Source organism: Acinonyx jubatus, chromosome A1 (assembly GCF_027475565.1).
Source record: "Acinonyx jubatus isolate Ajub_Pintada_27869175 chromosome A1, VMU_Ajub_asm_v1.0, whole genome shotgun sequence".
Classification (NCBI taxonomy): domain Eukaryota; kingdom Metazoa; phylum Chordata; class Mammalia; order Carnivora; family Felidae; genus Acinonyx; species Acinonyx jubatus.
In genome coordinates, this window is record NC_069380.1 from 175439555 (window position 1) to 175456125 (window position 16571).

Consider the following 16571-nt stretch of genomic DNA (forward strand, 5'->3'; position numbering starts at 1 on the left):
ACACTCTTCCTGGCTCCCCACCGCCCACAGCACCCACTCGGGGGCCTTTACAGTCTAGCCTCTCCTACCTTCCGAGCCTCCTCTCTCAAGCACCTGGGGTGAACCTTCCATGGGGTGATCTCAGTGCCAGCTTCCAGACATCAACCCAGGTCCCCTCCTTCTGGCGCATCCGTCAGCCACGACTGCTCCCTCTGGCTGAAGATCTCGGCCTCATGGACCCACTCATGCTCTGAAGACACATGTGGGGGCTTCCTATATCTCCCCACCTTCCACAGACATGGTCACACATCACTTATGTACACACACAGCACGAGTGAGCACACACCACATGTAGTCAACAACAAAATGACTCGCACTAACTGACGTCTGGGGTCACCTGGCTCCACCCTGAATCACCACTCGGTTTGGTATCTTTTTTTTTTTTTTTTTTAAGTTTATTTCTTTGGCGGGGGAAGGGGCAAAGAGAAAGGGAGAGAGAGAGAATCCCAAGCAGGCTCCTCACCGCAGAGCCTGACACAGGGCTTTAACTTACAAACCGTGAGTCACAACCTGAGCTGCGACCAAGAGTCAGACGCTTAACTGACCGAGCCATCCAGGCGCCCCAGTTTGATTTCTTTAACCCCTCAGTTTTCTCACTAGCAGAATGGGGATTGTTCGTAATATCTATCTCAGGAGCGCCTGGGTGGCTCAGTTGGTTGAATGTCCAACTTCAGCTCAGGTCATGGTCTCCCAGTTCCTGGGTTCGAGCCCCGCATCGGGCTCACCGCTGTCAGCACAGAGCCTGCTTCAGATCCTCTGCCCTCCTCACTCTCTCACTCTCTCTGCCACTCCCCTGCTTGCGTGCATGCTCTTTCTCTCTCTCAAAAATAAACATTAAAAAAAATCTATCTCAGAGAAAAAGACAACACAGCCACAACTTTTTTCTTTTTCTTTTTTCTTGTATTTTGTTTTCTGAACAACCATGCCACGACTTACTGAGTGCTTCCCTCTGTGCTAAGAATCACTTGAGGTAAACTATCTTATGTGATTCCCAGGGCGGGCCTATGAGTTCTATAATTATCGTACCCACTTTACAGATGAGGGAACTGAGGCTTAGAGAGGTTACATCGCTTGTCCAAAGACACTCACTACTGAGAAAAGGAATCCAGATTCAAATCCATCTCAGTCTAGAGCTCAAGCTCTCCACCCCTTCACCCTTGCCTGCTTTCACTCTCTCCTCTCTCCACCCCCGCCTCTACCTCTATTCAGGATGGCAACTGGTTCTGGCCACAAGCCATGGCTGGGGCAGGGATTGGAGCAGGGATTAAACATGAAAGGGCTCAAGGCCTTGAGCTCACTCCCCCTACTCAAGAGGAGGATGGGGTCACACTGCCCCCTCCCGCCCAGGTCCCCATCCTTGAGGCCTCATACAATCCATGCCCCTGTCTCCAGGCAGCCTGCCCAGAAAGGGAGGGTCTCCCTGTCCCAGGAGGGGCAGCCCACAGACTTCCGGCCACATTCCACCACCGCCTGCCTCCTCCTCCAGCAGCAATGTTGCCAGCCCTGCTGAGGGCGTTCAGAGTTTCTCCAAAGTCTCAATTCCCCCCTCCAGGAGTGGTCCTGGGTAAAGTCAGCCCTGCTCTCCGTCCCAAAATGCAGCTCCCCACAAACTCTTCCTAGAGAGCGGGCCTGGACTCAGGCCCAGGAGTGGCTGCCAGCCCCAGTGCTCTGTGGCTTCTTATTATTCGTGAGGGAGAAACTAACACTGGCTCCCACTTGCTAGGTACTTGCTTTGTGCCGGGGCCTGAGCTAAGCACTTTGCAAGCAAGGTCTCCTTCCTCCTCACACAATCTGGGCTGGTCAGAATGATTCCTGTCCCTGTGACAAAGGGAGACACAGACAGGCCAAGGGACTCATCCACGTTGTACACAAAACGACAGAGCCAAGATCTGAATCCATCTCTGGCTCTAGAGCCCATGGATTTTCCCCAGCCAGCATCTGTAGGCAGAAAAGGGAGGAGGAAGGTGGAGCCCACCTCTGGATCTGAGTTTGGCTCAGGTTCACGCTCCCACCACCCCCTTCAGCCCCAGGCTTTCCCCCTCTATCTCGTCACAGTCCCTACACCCAACCCAGCCAGAACGGTGATGTTGGTGATGTTGTAAAGGGCCCTTCCCCACCCCCAGTCTGTCCATTAAGCTCCCAGGGCTACCAAGGTATTGATTGGCAGGGCTGAGCCATCAGCATGGGAGGGAGGTGCTGCCACCCAAGGTGGCTGACTAGAAGCCCCTCTCCCCACACATCAACCTTCTCCATACAGATCGTCAATATGAGTACCTCTGGTGGTCAACCCTGGAGCCAGCTTGGGGAAGGAGGCAGGACCCCTAAAGACCCACATCCCCTTCTTTTATTTATTTTCCCCTCTCCTTCAAACCCTGTTTCACTTCCCTGTCCCTTAAAGCATGTGGGTGGGGAGAGTGGTCATGCATACCGACCAGAAACAAGCCCTTTATTCTGGCATTCAATGCCTACCATGGCCTTTTACATCACCCTTCTTCCTAAACTTGGTGCTCCAACAGGCTTAGAGTCCCCTGAGCATATCAGGCTGTTCCCTGTTTCCATCTAGAGATATTCCATGTGCCTGCAATGGCTTTTACACACACACACACACACACACACACACACACACACACACTCATTCACTCACACATGTACACACAGGTTCACACCATCTTCACCTGCCTTATTCTTAATCTAAGATTCAAACAGGGCATCTTCTCTGGCCAGATCCTCTTCCCCCAGTCTGGTTTCATGGCCCTTCCCCAGGGTACCCATGGCACCCTGGAGCCCATGTCCCCCTGCAGCCCATGTCCCCCTGCACAGACCCCTCTGATTTCTCTCAAGTCCCCAAGGGCTGGGATAGGTCCTGAGTCTCCTTGCCCCATGCCTGGTGCCAGAAGGGACCTGCCCTAGAGAAGCTATGGCCCCTCCACTCACTTACTCAACATTTATCCTGCATGCCAGGTCTGTGCGATGTGCCGTAGGGCCCTCGGGATGGGTCCCGCCTCCCTTGACTTCCAGGAACAGGCCTCTAGACGCACCAACGTCAAATGCCCAGCTGCAGCGCGTATTACTTAACATTTACAGTGATCCAGGTGCTGTGCCCCCGGGTGATCACAATTCACCCTTGCAGCAACCCCAAGAGGGAGGTTCTACCCTGACACCCACAACAAAGATGAGCCACCGTGAGGCCGAGCAATTTGCTCAATCTGAGACTACCAAGGGGCCAAGGCGGGGTGTGATCTGGTGGGCCAGATCCAGAGCCTGAGCTCCTATGCATCCCTGTGAGCCTCACGGAGAACACACTGGGGCCTGTGACAGTGACAAAGTGCAAAGAGGTTCCAAGGCAGAGGCGGAATGGGGATGAGGGAGGTAAATAAAGCTGCCCAAAGCATCAGCCCAAAGTCTCTTCACAGGGAACACTTTGAGGAAAAAACTGAAGCCTTGGATGCCTTCTTGGCATTCTCTTTAAAACCCAGTCCAAGGCCACCCAGGCAGCGGATGTCCCATAAATGTTTGCTGATTGCTACTGAGGCACAGCACCATAACTGAGTACCTACTGCATACTTGGCCCAAGACATGATTCCAATTACACCTTTGGGGAGTGGTATTATCATCCCTATATCTCGTGTGATGAGGAGGCAGAGACTCAGAGAGGTTAAGGATCTTGCCCAAGGCCACACAGCCTGGGAGTGGTGCAATGAGGATTAAATGCAGGCCTAAGTCCAAAGCCTGTGCTCTCAACTTGGACAAGAGGAGCCTGGAAGTCACCGACGCAAGGAGTATGTCCCTCCTAGCCTTGCCCAGCACCCTGCAGCACGGTACCCACCTAACGCACACACAGAGCATGTAACTGATTTAACGAGTACCGTTACACATTATTGAGCACCAGCTAGCTACTCTGTGTGCATTAGCCCATTTAGTCCCCACAATAACCCTTAAGAACTGGTATCTCTCACTGCCCCCGCTTTACAGATGAGGAAAACTGAGGTGCAAATTGTTGAAGGTTAAGAAATTTGCCCAGCAGCACACGATTCAAACCGAGGTCTCTCCTGTGCCAAAGCCCATGTGTTCAAACTCCACAGAAGTCATCTAGCTCACGTCACTGATACCCAGGTGGGTAAACTGAGGCCCAGGGAGGGAGGCCATTCAGTGAGCCAGTGACAAATCCAGGACTGATCCCAGGGGTCCTGAGAGTGTTTCTGCTCTGTGGCCCACGGGAGGCTTGTCCTTGGCCCCATCTTCGGCACTGGAGCATTTTAAATGGCCCATGGGCGTGACGCCATTTAGATGTCAGAGCAATGAACAAACACCTCCCAGCCCCTACCAGCAAGCCTGATTAAAGCCTGAGGGGCCCGCTGACCCACCAACGTTTCAGAACAAGTCCCCAGACTCAGGCCCAAAGTGGAGACAGCAGGCCTCTGCCCTTTCTGAGGCCCGGTGGCCATCGCCCAGCCCAGGCCACCCTGACAAGGCCCTTAGCACTACCGCTGTATCCCTGGCATACGGGGTCCCTGTATCCCTGGCAGTGTTCTGCCAGTCTGCGAGTGGGGGCAACTGGACCCGGTAAGAAATGCGGAGCACACAGAGGTGAACCAGAAAGTCCCCGCCCTCAGAAAGGAAACAATCCACATCTCCCCTCTCCTGGCCACCAGGAGGAGACAGTGCCCTGGGGAAGGGGAGCTTACCACCCTGACAGGGGCGTGGGGGCCAGGGAGCCCTCCCCAAACAAGAGGCATTAGGGCTAGAGCCCTGGACAGAGGACCAGGCTCCACACTGGCCCCTGCTCTCACCCTTAGGAAGCAGGGACCGCTTTGTTGGTTGTTTTCTTCCCATTCTACACATGCCAAAGCTGAGACCTGAGAGGTTAAGAAACTTGCCGAGGTCATACAACAAAGGTAAGGCAGTGCGACAACAGGGAGCCAGGCTAGCGGACTCCAGAGCCCTTAGGCTGCCGTTTAATAAGGCTGGGGCCCAGAGCCAGGTGACCCAGAGTCGAAGCCAGCTCTGCCTCTGTCCTGCTCAGTGGACAGAGGCAGGTTATTTCATGCTTCTGGGCCGCACTTCCTTGTCTGTAGAATTCCCTAGTGCCAGGCTGGTTGTGAGGCTTAGCCTCCGTGATGTGAGAAAGTGCCTGCCTGTCACATAGCAACCCTTTCAGTCCAGAACATTCCAGGAAAATCAGGGTCTGCAGACTCTGAGTCAGATGCCTTCCATCGGAGACACCTACCCGGGCTCTGACCATCTGGTACGACGGAGACCCATCAGGAGAATCCCAGGGGAATCTCTCACTGAGGAACCCTAGCATGCCTCTTGGAACTCTCCTTTCCCACCAGTATTCTTTCTGAATAATTTTGGTATTCTTTCTGAAAAAGTCTGTCTGGTGTCGGGGAAAGCATACAGAATCTTGAATCCAGAGTCTTGACTCTTGGCATTGGCCTTGAACAAATCCCCTTCCCACTCTTTGCCTCAATTTCTCCAACTGTCAAGTAGAAATGCTACCCCTCCTACTTCAGGAAGAAGAATGATAGGAAGAAGGAAACAAGCTTCCTGATGCAAGAGCCTTAGAGTTTTCCTGGGCTGGATATGCCAGCCTCCCTGCACTTCTCAGGAGGCAGGATTAAAGGAACTCAGGTTTATCTGGCACTCTCCCCTCTAGCCTGGGTGCATCTTGAGGCCAGAAACTGACTTGGGTTGTTCCCAGGGCTGGCAAGAAGCAGGTTTCCAGCAAGTGTTTGTTGAATGAATACCTGACTGGATGGACAGAGGGATGACGTTGCTGCCTTAAGAAATCAAATGTGCTACCCAATAGGATAGCTTCCCATCATCCTCACATCCCAAAGGACTCTGTCTCTGGCTTTCCTATTGTAGCCAACTAGAAGAAAGGTTCAAATCCTCACTGAGGAAGCCAGGTGTGGGGGGTGGTCAGGCCAAGAGGGGGCGTGGAAGGAAACTTCAAAACTTGAACACATCATGCGGTGAGGGAGGAAGTGGAGCTCTGGGAGTGACAAGGGCTGGGTGGCAGAAACCCCCCTTCCCAGGCTTGCCTCAAGCCTGGCCTGTCTGGGGAAGGCCAGGACCTAGCCGAGCCTGGCGGTAGGAACAATGTCAGGCAGGTGCCAGCCAAGCTGCGTGAAAAGCCCAGCCCGGTGTCATTGTCAGCGCTCAGCCAAGTGCAGAAAAGCAATTTACTGGTCACGCCGCCTGCTCCCCTCGGAAATTTTTAAAATTCTTCCGATTTGAGCTATCCGTGGTGTCCCAAGTTGTATGGAGAAGGGATTTTATTAAATTCCCAGCTTCCCGCTTCCTGGGGTGGCCAGCAGGGGGGAGGGGGCAGGGCGGGGCTCACCACATGGTTGGTTGGGGGGGAGCGAGGGGGAGGGCAGTGTCTGGCATTGACTGTGCTGTCTCGAAAATGTGGCTAGAGATGGGGGCTGATGACTGATGGCTGGGGAGAAGGGAGGAGCCCAGAAACTCCAATGCTAAGACTGGAGCAGTCCCCCAAAACATAGAGGTGGGGGAAGGGAAGGGCATAGGTGTGTCCATTTCCCAGCAGAACAACATACTCTCCTGGGTAGGTGAGAGTTTCCAAACCCTTCTCCACACTTAGCATGTATCACTTCAGCCTCGAAGCCACCCATCTCCCAAATGATGAAGCTAACACTCACAGGGGTCTACAAAGGAGGAAGGAGGAAGCTGGGACTCGGGTCCAGTCTGCCAGATTGTAAAGCCCTGAGCCCTTCCCACCATGCAGGAAGGCCTCCCCTGGCCCCAAGGGAGCTCTCGCCACCCCTGCTAAGTGCACCCCGCCAGCGAAGTAGCTGCTCTCCCAACACCGCCTCAGCAGGCAGCGGACCTCAGCTCCCAGCAACTACCACTCCCACCCCTCATCTCTACCTCTCATGGCCACTCCACCTTTGTCCCTAAAGCATGAGTGGGGACATAAACCTGCCGTTTCTTTATTGTTTGGGAATCATAGGTGCTTTTGAAAATCCATGGAGAGCTGAGAGTCCTCTCGAAGATGTGAGCGCATCTGAGCACCATTTTGGTGCAACGTTTCAGGGGCCTGCCTCCTCCATAAGCCCGTCCTTAGATACTCTCTGGGTGCATGGACCATGGGTTAACTACATCAGCCTGATGGCAGTTCGGATGGGGAAAGGCTGCCAAGAAAGGAAGAGGGAAGAGAGCGGGGAGAGGAGGCGCCATCACCTGCTTGAAGCCCGAACCCAGGTGTCCCACCCAGCTCTTTCCTAAGAAGCTAGCTCTAGCTCTGGCCAGGAGGTGGAGGTGGGATGCAGAGTCCAGGTTCCCTCCCTCACGCTTCCCCAGAGAATACAAAGACCATACTGCAAACCCTCCTGGGCCCTGCTTTAAGGACCAAGGGGCAGCCAGCACCAGGAGGGCAACCAAGTCCACAGCCATTCCCTGCCTCCAATGCCCATTTCATCACGGCCGCATTCCCAGGTGCAGCACTTAGGGAAAAGAGCTCCCATCCAGGTAAGACAAACAGATCCCCTGGAGTGACCCTGGGACCTGCCCTCTGCTTGGAGACTCAGCTGTAAACCAGGCAGGCCATGCCTGGCACTGGCTCTCTGACACCAGCCATTCCCACCCCTGCCCCCGCCATCATAGGGTCACATCTGCTTTGGCAAACAGCCAGTTTTAAGTTACTGACTCCAGTTATATTGATTCAAGGAGTCACTGGGGACCCCGGCCTGACTAACAGGAGGAGAGAACCCATCAGTCTGTCTGTCCATCCACCCATCCATCCATCCATCCATCCTTATAGCCCCCCGCCCCAATTAGCTGCCCCGAGCTGCCCCTGACGCTGAGTCCTCTCCCAGGAGTGGAAGGCGAGGTAAGCAGACCCGCCACCACACCAAACACTGAGAGAGGCTGCTTGAGTCTCAGCAGCACTCAACACTCACAACACTCCTTATGCCGTAAAGCTGGGAGAACCACCATTTTCCCTGCTCGAGGGTCTTTTGGGGCACCTCTGGAACCCCAAAAGCTAAAACCTGAGCATCTTCTCTAACCCTGCAGACACCTGCCTTCAACCCAGGGGGTAAGGGGCAGATAATCTCTTTTGGCCCCTATCCAGCTCCTCCTAGGGCCCCTCCCTTGCAGCTCTAAGTGGGTGGGGGGCTAGGGCAGCTGGCACTTCCTATTCCCTTTCCCTTTGCCGCCCCCCCCCCCAAACCATGCTGAGGCAGCCCTGGTCTGGTTCTAATCGGGGCTGAAGTCGCTCCCTCCTTCCCTCTTCTCTTTCTCTGCCCCCCCCCCCCCCCCGCTTTTCCTTCATTTCCAGGGCTTTGGAAGCCAGCGCGTTCCAACTGTCTGCGTGCCAAGACCTTCCCGAGTCTGAAAGCTGCTGAAGTAACAGATCAGATTTTAGCAAGTGCTTTCCAGGCTGAGCGCCAAGCCCTCTTCTGATTCACAGGGAGCGAGCAAGCGAGCGGGGAGCAAGGCGGGGAACAAGCCGAGGGCCACACCACCTTGGGCAAGGGTGTGCAGAACGTGGCCAGTTCCGTAGCGGCTTCAAGGGCAATGGCCCCTCAGTCCAATAGCCCGTCTCTGCTACCTCTCACCGAGTCTCCTAGCGCTCGCTCGCGTGCTCTCTCTTTCTCCCTCTCTCTCTCCTGCAAACGCCTTTGAAACCACAGAGTAATTTACAACTGAAGCTTTCTCCCTGGACTCAAAATCCATTCGGCTGAAAGGAGCTTTTTTGTTTGGAAGAGCGAGCGGAGATATTAAGGGACGGTTGGCAGGAAAAATGCCCAGGTCCAAACTCCTCGCCGATTGTGGGCAGGGGGGCTTGAAGCAGGGCACATTGCAGCGGGTGAGTCCGCTGGTTCCGGGGATCTCTTCCCAGCCGAGGCCGACAGGGGCCGCGCCAGTCTGAGCCCTGCAGCACAGCCCCTTGCCCTTGGCTGGTCCCCCGCCGGCGCAGGGCGCGCGCGGAGCCGCCCTTTGGCGCCCTGGGAACAGGTGCACTGGGATCGGCGCCCAGTAGGGGTGGGGCACAGGGAGGGGGCGCGGCCCGGGGAAGGGGGGTCGACCTGTACCTAGAGGCAGGGGCAGGGGGAGGTCAGAGTCAGGATCCCACATACCTGTACCTGGAAGCACAGCAGCAGGAAGTGTAAACACCTGCGGGAGAGAGATGGAGAGGTGGTCAGTGGGACTTGAAGGAGGGGGGCGCGCGGACAGACAGACCGATACGCAGTCGGAAAGTCAGACGAACGGCCGGGCGGGCAGACAGAGTCACAGGCACACGGACAGACGGCAAGGCAGGGTAGGCAGACCCGCGCGCGGGCGCTTACAGGCAAGTGCAGGCGGAGGGCGCTGAATACATCGCTGGGCGGGGGGGAGGCGGCGGCTCCTAGCCCAGCCTGCACATGTCCGCTCCGCGCGGCCGGGACCGGGCGCCTCCGCCGCCGCCGCCGCCGCCGCCGCCGCTGCTGCTGCTCCCTCCTCGCCGGCTGCTGCTGCTGCAGACTCTGCTGCTCCGGGGCGCTCCGCGGCGCGCCCTGCGGCATCAGCGCCCCGCGCGGCTCCTCCCGAGCGCTGCGCCCTCCGGGCTGGCGCGGGGGCTACGGGGTGGCCGCCGCTGTGCAAGAGGCGCCCGGCTGGTGCGGGGAAGCTTGCTCACTGCTGGCCGTCCGTCTGTCCGGGCGTCTGCGGGAGGCTGGCTGCTCGGTTCACTCCGGGGGCAGCATGCGCGGCGGGGCTGGAAGCTGGGGCGCGCTCTCCGGCCGGGGCCCGGGGCGGTGCGGGGCCAGAGGTCAGCGCTCCAGGGCCGGGGCGCGCGGCTGCAGCAGGAACGCGTCACGGCCGCACCGTCTGGGCGCCCGCCGGCTCATGTCTCCTCCTCCGCGTCTCTCCGGCCGTGCGCATCGCCGCCTCCCACCACTGGCGGCGGCCGGGGCGTTTTCTACGCGCGGGCGGCGAGGGGGCGGGGGGCCGGGGGCGGGCCCGGGCCCGAGTCGGCACAATGAGGATGCGGGGCCCGGGGGCTCCCCCCTCGGGGCGCGGCCGGACGGGCGCTCAGCTCGGCTGGGTGCGCCGCGCCCACATCAAAGGCGGCCCAGCCTGCTTGCCTGCCTGCCGCGGCCTCTCCACTGCCTCCGCCTTCTCCTGGCGGCTCCGGGTTGGAGGGAGGCGCTCAGACTCTCGGCGACAGGACCGGCGAGGGGCAGAGCCCGCGAGGCTGGAGCTGGTGAGCGCTGAAAGCCGTCGGAGCTCTGCGCCCGGGCGCAATGACCCGCGCCGCGGCGCAAATGCTGCCGGAATTGGGAAGGCTGCGGTCCCCAAGAACGCAGTTAGGTGCGGGGCGTCCTCACTCGCCCACATTCGCTACTAGCACTCACTCACACCCTTTAGCGCAGGAGTGGGGAGCCAGGAGGGGGCGGGTCAGGCCCAGCCCCCGGGGCGGCACCGCTTAAGAGGGTTCGTTTTTACCCGCCCTGTGAGTCCACGCAGGAACGTGGCGTGCCCCAGATGCCTACTCGGATGGCTGGCACTCTTAAGTGAGACCCCTTCGTATCTCTCCGTCCTTGCCCCTGCGGGAAAGGGGTCTCCAGGACTTCTCTCCCCCTCAACCCCTTCCAGGACTCTCGGGTCGCTTCTCCCGCTCCCAGCTGGGCTCCCGGGTAGACAAGCCTGCTTTGGAAACGCGCGGCTGCCACCTAGCGGCACTGAAGCGTCGCTGCAATCCCGCCCAAGAGGGCTACAGGAAGCAACCAGCAGGACTCTGGTCAGCGACCACTCCAGGCCCTCCTCCCGCCACCTGGCTGAGACTTGCTTCCGTTTGCACACTAAGCGAATTTAGTCCCTTTTTAACCAGGTCAACAAGGAGAACATCTCTTCTCACCGCCTCTCCCCGCTTCAGAGGCGTCACTCCCGTCCTTCCCACAAACTTCAGAATTGTAGGTGTTCTTGTCATGTGCAACTGCCTCACTCTCTAGTGGCAGGCTTCCTGATGCTAAGGGAAAGAGGTCATAGTGGGAAGGACACTGAAGAACAAACTCAAAAAGCAAAATTCAGAAATCCATGCTATCTGGCTAGATCCCTCCTGTGTCCTTGGCGGCAGCTGACAGCCTTCATTTCACTAGAGCATAAACTGAAGTAGCTGCTGTCAAACAGCGCTATTTCTCAGTTACGGAATACGAAATTTCAACTGTTCCAAGTATCAGTCCAAGCTGTTTTAAGTTCCTTTTAAAGCTGAGGCTCTTAAACAGGCCGCCTCTATTTCAGCATTGGACACAAGAGCAGAAAACTTTTTGAAAACTGGGTACTGGGTGATGGAAAAGGTCCCTGTGTGAAGCACTGGACTCAATTTAGACATTCTCATTGCAAGGACTGATCTTGCTATATACTATTATTAGTTACTTTTAAATGGAATGCGTATATAACTATGTTCTATGTAAAATGCTTGCAACTTTCTCCAATGTTCAGATAAAGTGTGTCTTTCAACTGCACAAATATCACCCAAGTTAAGGCTGACCCAAAAGGTCCAGTCAAGAGAACAGTCTTGAATAAGAGCATCAACTCAAAAGTCAGAAATCCTGGATTTGAATATTGCCTCCAACATTTACTTACAAATTCCAGCAAGTAACAGTCTGAGACTCTGCTTCATCTACAAACTATGGCTAAGAACAGTAACAACCCGAGTTGTTTCCAGTTACTGAATGAGGTCATTCAGAGTCTGGCACATAATGAAGGCTCCAACGGTTTTAGCTGTTATTAGTAATTGTAATTATGATTCTCAGATTTTCACTTATGATTTCATGAGGTAGGTAGTATCATTCTCAACTTACAGTTGAAGAGGTGTCTAACTAGAAGGTCGTGACTCCAAATTTACACCTCAAATCTAGTTTTCATACTTTTCTTACTCCATACGTGAATCTTATATGAGGTTTTCCTATCTCAATTTGACATGTTCATATAGCACTTAATATGTAATACTAATTTGGTAGTCACTTATCAATTCATTCAATCACCATTTATTGAGATCCTACTGTTAGGCCATGGGGGAAGAAAGACAAGTTCTTGTCCTGAAAAAGCCACTTCATTGGGGGCACCGGAGTGGCTCAGTCTGTTAAACATCTGACTCCTGATTTTTTGGTTCAGGTGATGCTCTCACGGTTGGTGGGATCAGGTCTGCATCAGGCTGTACACTGCCAGCACAGAGCCTGCCTGGGATTCTCTCTCCTTTTCTGCTCCCTTCCCCAAAATAAACTTAAAAGTAATAAAAAAAAAAAATAATAAAAAGCCACTTCACTTCTAGGGAAGATGGGCAATGAGCAAGTTAAGAGAGAAATTCTAGCTTGTTATCAGGGCTTTGAAGAAAACCAGTGGTATAGAAAACACTTCTAGGTAATACTTGGGCTAAGACACAAAGGTGGGGAGAACCAGCCATGCAAAGGAATATTCCAAGCAAAAGACGTCAAGTGCCTGCAAGCAGAAAAAGGCTAGGTGACAGAAAGGACTAAGGCAGGGGTGAGTGGCAAAAGTTGAGGGTAAAAACAGGCAAATGCTCAATCACGACTTGTAGGCTCTCAGAGGCCAATACGTACCCAAAAGCCTTTTTTTTTTTTTAAAGCCACTATTTATGTACAATTCTTAAGTGCGTACGTTTTAAGTGTGAGTTTGGAAAATGTTTGTATGTATGTCAACACCTTTTTGGGGGTACCTGTGTGGCTGTCAGTTAAGCATCGGTCAAGCACCTCGATTTTACTTCAGGTCACATGGTCTCAAGGTTCTTGAGTTCAAGCCCCGCCCCTGCATCCAGTTCTGTGCCGGACTGTGTGAAGCCTGCTGGGATTCCCCCCTCCCTGTCCCTCCTCTCAAAATATAAACAAAACAAAAACCTGAGGCATAGGCTCCCCACACCCATCACTGGCCCCAATTTAACATTTGTTGGCACTAGATTCTAGTGTAACAAACTGAACCATGTATTATGTGCGATTTTGTGTCTGGCCTCTTGCTCTCATGTTGAGATTCATCCTCCTCCATTGTTGATCAGTTGTTCATTCTTATTGCCAAGTAGTACTCACCAGTGTGGACATGCAATTAGTCTGTCAAAGGCTTTGAAACTAAGGGTCAAAATCCATTTTTTCAAAAGGTTACTGTAGGTAATAATGAGTTGGAATGTTCCAATTGTGGCAGTGAGGGAGGCCAATGCAGGCCACTACAGTTTGGGCTACATGCCTGTGTGCTAATTCAGTTCCCAGCTGTAATAAGCCAGTAATACCCCCTTGTTGTCTTCCGCAGAACTGAAAATTTAAAGGGAGTTGAGAATGTGTATTGACTGCTAGTACAGTGGGATGTTAAGTCCAACAGGACAGTTAACTGTTTTGCTTACTTACTAATCCTAAACACTTAGAACTTTGGGACACAGTATACATTTAATTATTTTAGATTCCTCCCATCTCTTTTTCAAGAGTGAAAGTAAATTAACATCTGACATCTTTTTTCCCCACTTCTCCCCAACATAAGACTGTAAAATAAAGTATTTTGGAGACAGATGGGAGAACCTCCAGCCTAAGAACCCAGGACAGAGCCTCAAGCCTTCAACAGCATCAAGTAGTTTGGTTAAGAGCAGACCCTTAACACAGATGAGCCTCAACAATTTTCTCAAAACCAGCACTTGGAACTTTCACAGCATTAAACAGGACCTCTAACTGCCAAATTCATGAGTCAGGGAGCAGCAACTGGCTCTTTGGCAAGAACTGGCTGGAAGGTAGCCTTAGACTTTCTGAAATAACATTAACCCTTTACTGTTAACTATACTGGAATTAAAAAACTCAACAAAATAAAAAATTTTAACCCCTTTATCTCCAGAGCCCAGACCACTACCTTTGATTCAGAGCATCAGTGCATGTGATCCTCAGCTTTTCTTGGACAATTTCAAAAAGCCCCACAACCTAGACATTTTCTCTCCCCTCATTAAGCTAGTGGTTGTCAGCCAAAAAAGTTACAGTGAAATACCAATACAGGATTTCAGGATACTTCAAACTCAATACACTTCCAGAGGTTACCAGAACATCAACCCATTCTGAAAATTGGTAAGTGAAAAGAATAAAACATTAAAATATATTTTTCAAAGTCAGGTACAAAGGGAAACAATTAAAGTGGGGATTTTAAAAGAAATGTCTGCAGAACAGTGAATGGTACTGCTAAGAACTAAGCCATTAAACATTCATATTCAGCAGACTGGCTTAAGGAAGAGAAATAGAATTATTCCATCAAAAAGTACTAAATATAAAAAGTATTACTCCTGGCAAATCCATAAGTTCTCAAAATTAAGAACAAAGCAGCTTCTCTTACAGGTCCCTCTACTATGAATCAAAAAAGATTAGTATTAGGGACAAAGGAAAATAATTGTTTTTTTCCTATTTATCTTAGAAAACTAAAAATGTGGGTGCCTGAGTTAAGCACCTCGTGATTTCATCTCAGGTCATGACTGAGCCCCATATGTTGGGCTGCATGCTGGACATGGAGTCTGCTTGAGATTCTCTCTCCCCCTCTGCCTCTCTGCCCGGCTGGTGCTCTAACATAAAACTCACTATTTTTTAAAAGCTAAATATGCTTTAAAACTTTAGTTTTCCCAAAGTACCTCATTTGTTTTTAGCAATTAAACCAATATTGATCTAAGTACGGCCAATGTCACTTAATAATTTGCACTCCTTGAAAAGGAGGAATTTCTAGTCATAAGCCTTACCGTATTTAGTTGGCTGAGGTCTAGAACCAAGCACTATTAGTGACTTTTGAGGCACATGACATACCTGGAATCTTTACTGAAGATGGATCTGATTAGTTTTATCTTATGAGCAAGAACAGGATACAGGGTCACCAGTAAGGCCAACCCTAAGAATGGGGAGTAGTGCTTTTGATTTTCCTGCTACATTCGTACCCATGAAATAATAAACCCAAGTGTTAACTTCTACACAAAGCTACTCAAATAAATCAGACCTACATTTTGGAGACATAATGCAAAAGTACACTTCTACTTTTGAACATTTTAAGTAACTAATTACCTAATATACTCCCATATCATCACATTCTGCAATGTAAATCACTACCTAGGAAAGAAACGACAACTCTAATGTATTTAACTCATGGTAGCACTATTTTACACCAGTAAGTTTTAAAAAATCATGTGTAGCTTGTTTTGGAATTCTATCAACTTAATGATCTTTTAAACATTAATATAAACATCCTTTAAGCCAAAGGCACTGTTCAGTGAAATGAAGAACAATGAACATTCACCATTTCCATTGGAGTCTCCATTAACAATGGTATAAAATGAGAAACTACAAGGATAGACCTCCTGGAGCGAGGAAATGGAACACTCAATGAAGAAAAACAAAACCTGAAGTAAACGACTAGAAGAAGCACCTAACCCCTGGAAACTGGGATTAGAAAGACAGTACAGCACCAACCTTTTCCCCACCTCCCAAAATAAGGTTACTGTACCAAAAACACTCAAGAAATTAAAAGGCTGGTGTTATCTGTTCATCCCATCAAAATATCTGCAACTGCAGCCTCATGAGCAAGAGCAATCCTCCTAATCAATATAAAAAAGACTGAGAGGTGAAAAAAAATGAGTAAACAATGCATGGGGTGAAGAGTTTCTTCAGACTTCAGATACTATGTCCCCAAACACCAAGGAAGAGCATTTGGAAGTTAAAAAAATAAAACACAATTTTGATGACATAAAATAGTCTCTTCTCCTAAAGTTTAAACAGAAAGGAATGAGGAAAAACATCCAAGAGAACCAAACAGAAGGCCTAAGAACGGATAGAAGTTAAGCAAGAGACTGAAATCTCCCAAGAAAATGGCCCCAAACTGGAAAAGTCTCTGGAGGACAGACCCAGTTTACCCAGGGCCCAGAATAAGACATAAAACTTTAGAAAACCAACAACAATCTTAATGAATTCTCAGAAAAACTGGTCATATACAAAAGAACACATGAAAACATCAGGAGGAGGACAAAAACGGCACAATTAAAATTCTAAGATTTAGCGGCACTGAACTTTGTTAAAAAGTGACTTTTCAGATTACACGTACTCAGAAAATACCTCCTCCATAGATTAGCAAACTACTGGATACACCACAACAAAACAAAAGAACAGTAATCTAACCATGACACCATCATGCAACTGGCACATGGTAAAACACAGATCCCAAGGATTAGCCTCTGAATGTCCTCATGTAACCACCACATGCAATAAATTAACTTTTCTCCCAAGGATCTAAAAATGTATAAATTATGTGCTATTTTGGGCAAACTGAGAAAAAGGTCAACAGAATTCATTTTCTGTTCTGGTTTAGATGAAGAACCCAAGTTAAGAAAGCCTGCTACAAGCTGTTTAACATGCCAGATTTTACCAGTGAAAAGGCTGGGTACGTGGATAGGTGGCCTGACTGAACATCTGGAAACACGCCTGCATGACCACAATTATCAACCATTATCAGGAGGTAGGAAAGAAGAAGCATTAAATGCTCACGATGAAAAATTAGGAAGCAGGAAC

General features: G+C 51.3%; 1 protein-coding gene across 1 annotated transcript in view; it reads right to left on the minus strand.

The window, feature by feature from the left end:
- Window positions 1-16544, minus strand: part of FGF18 (fibroblast growth factor 18) — a 39077-nt gene extending 22533 nt beyond the window's left edge. The window contains exons 1-2 of the mRNA XM_015070501.3: window positions 9357-16544; window positions 9147-9183 (exon numbers count right to left, since the gene is read on the minus strand). Coding sequence (XP_014925987.2) covers window positions 9147-9183; window positions 9357-9388 — 69 coding nt within the window. The 5' untranslated portion in view covers window positions 9389-16544. The remainder of the gene's footprint in view (window positions 1-9146; window positions 9184-9356) is intronic.
- Window positions 16545-16571: the final 27 nt, after the last annotated feature.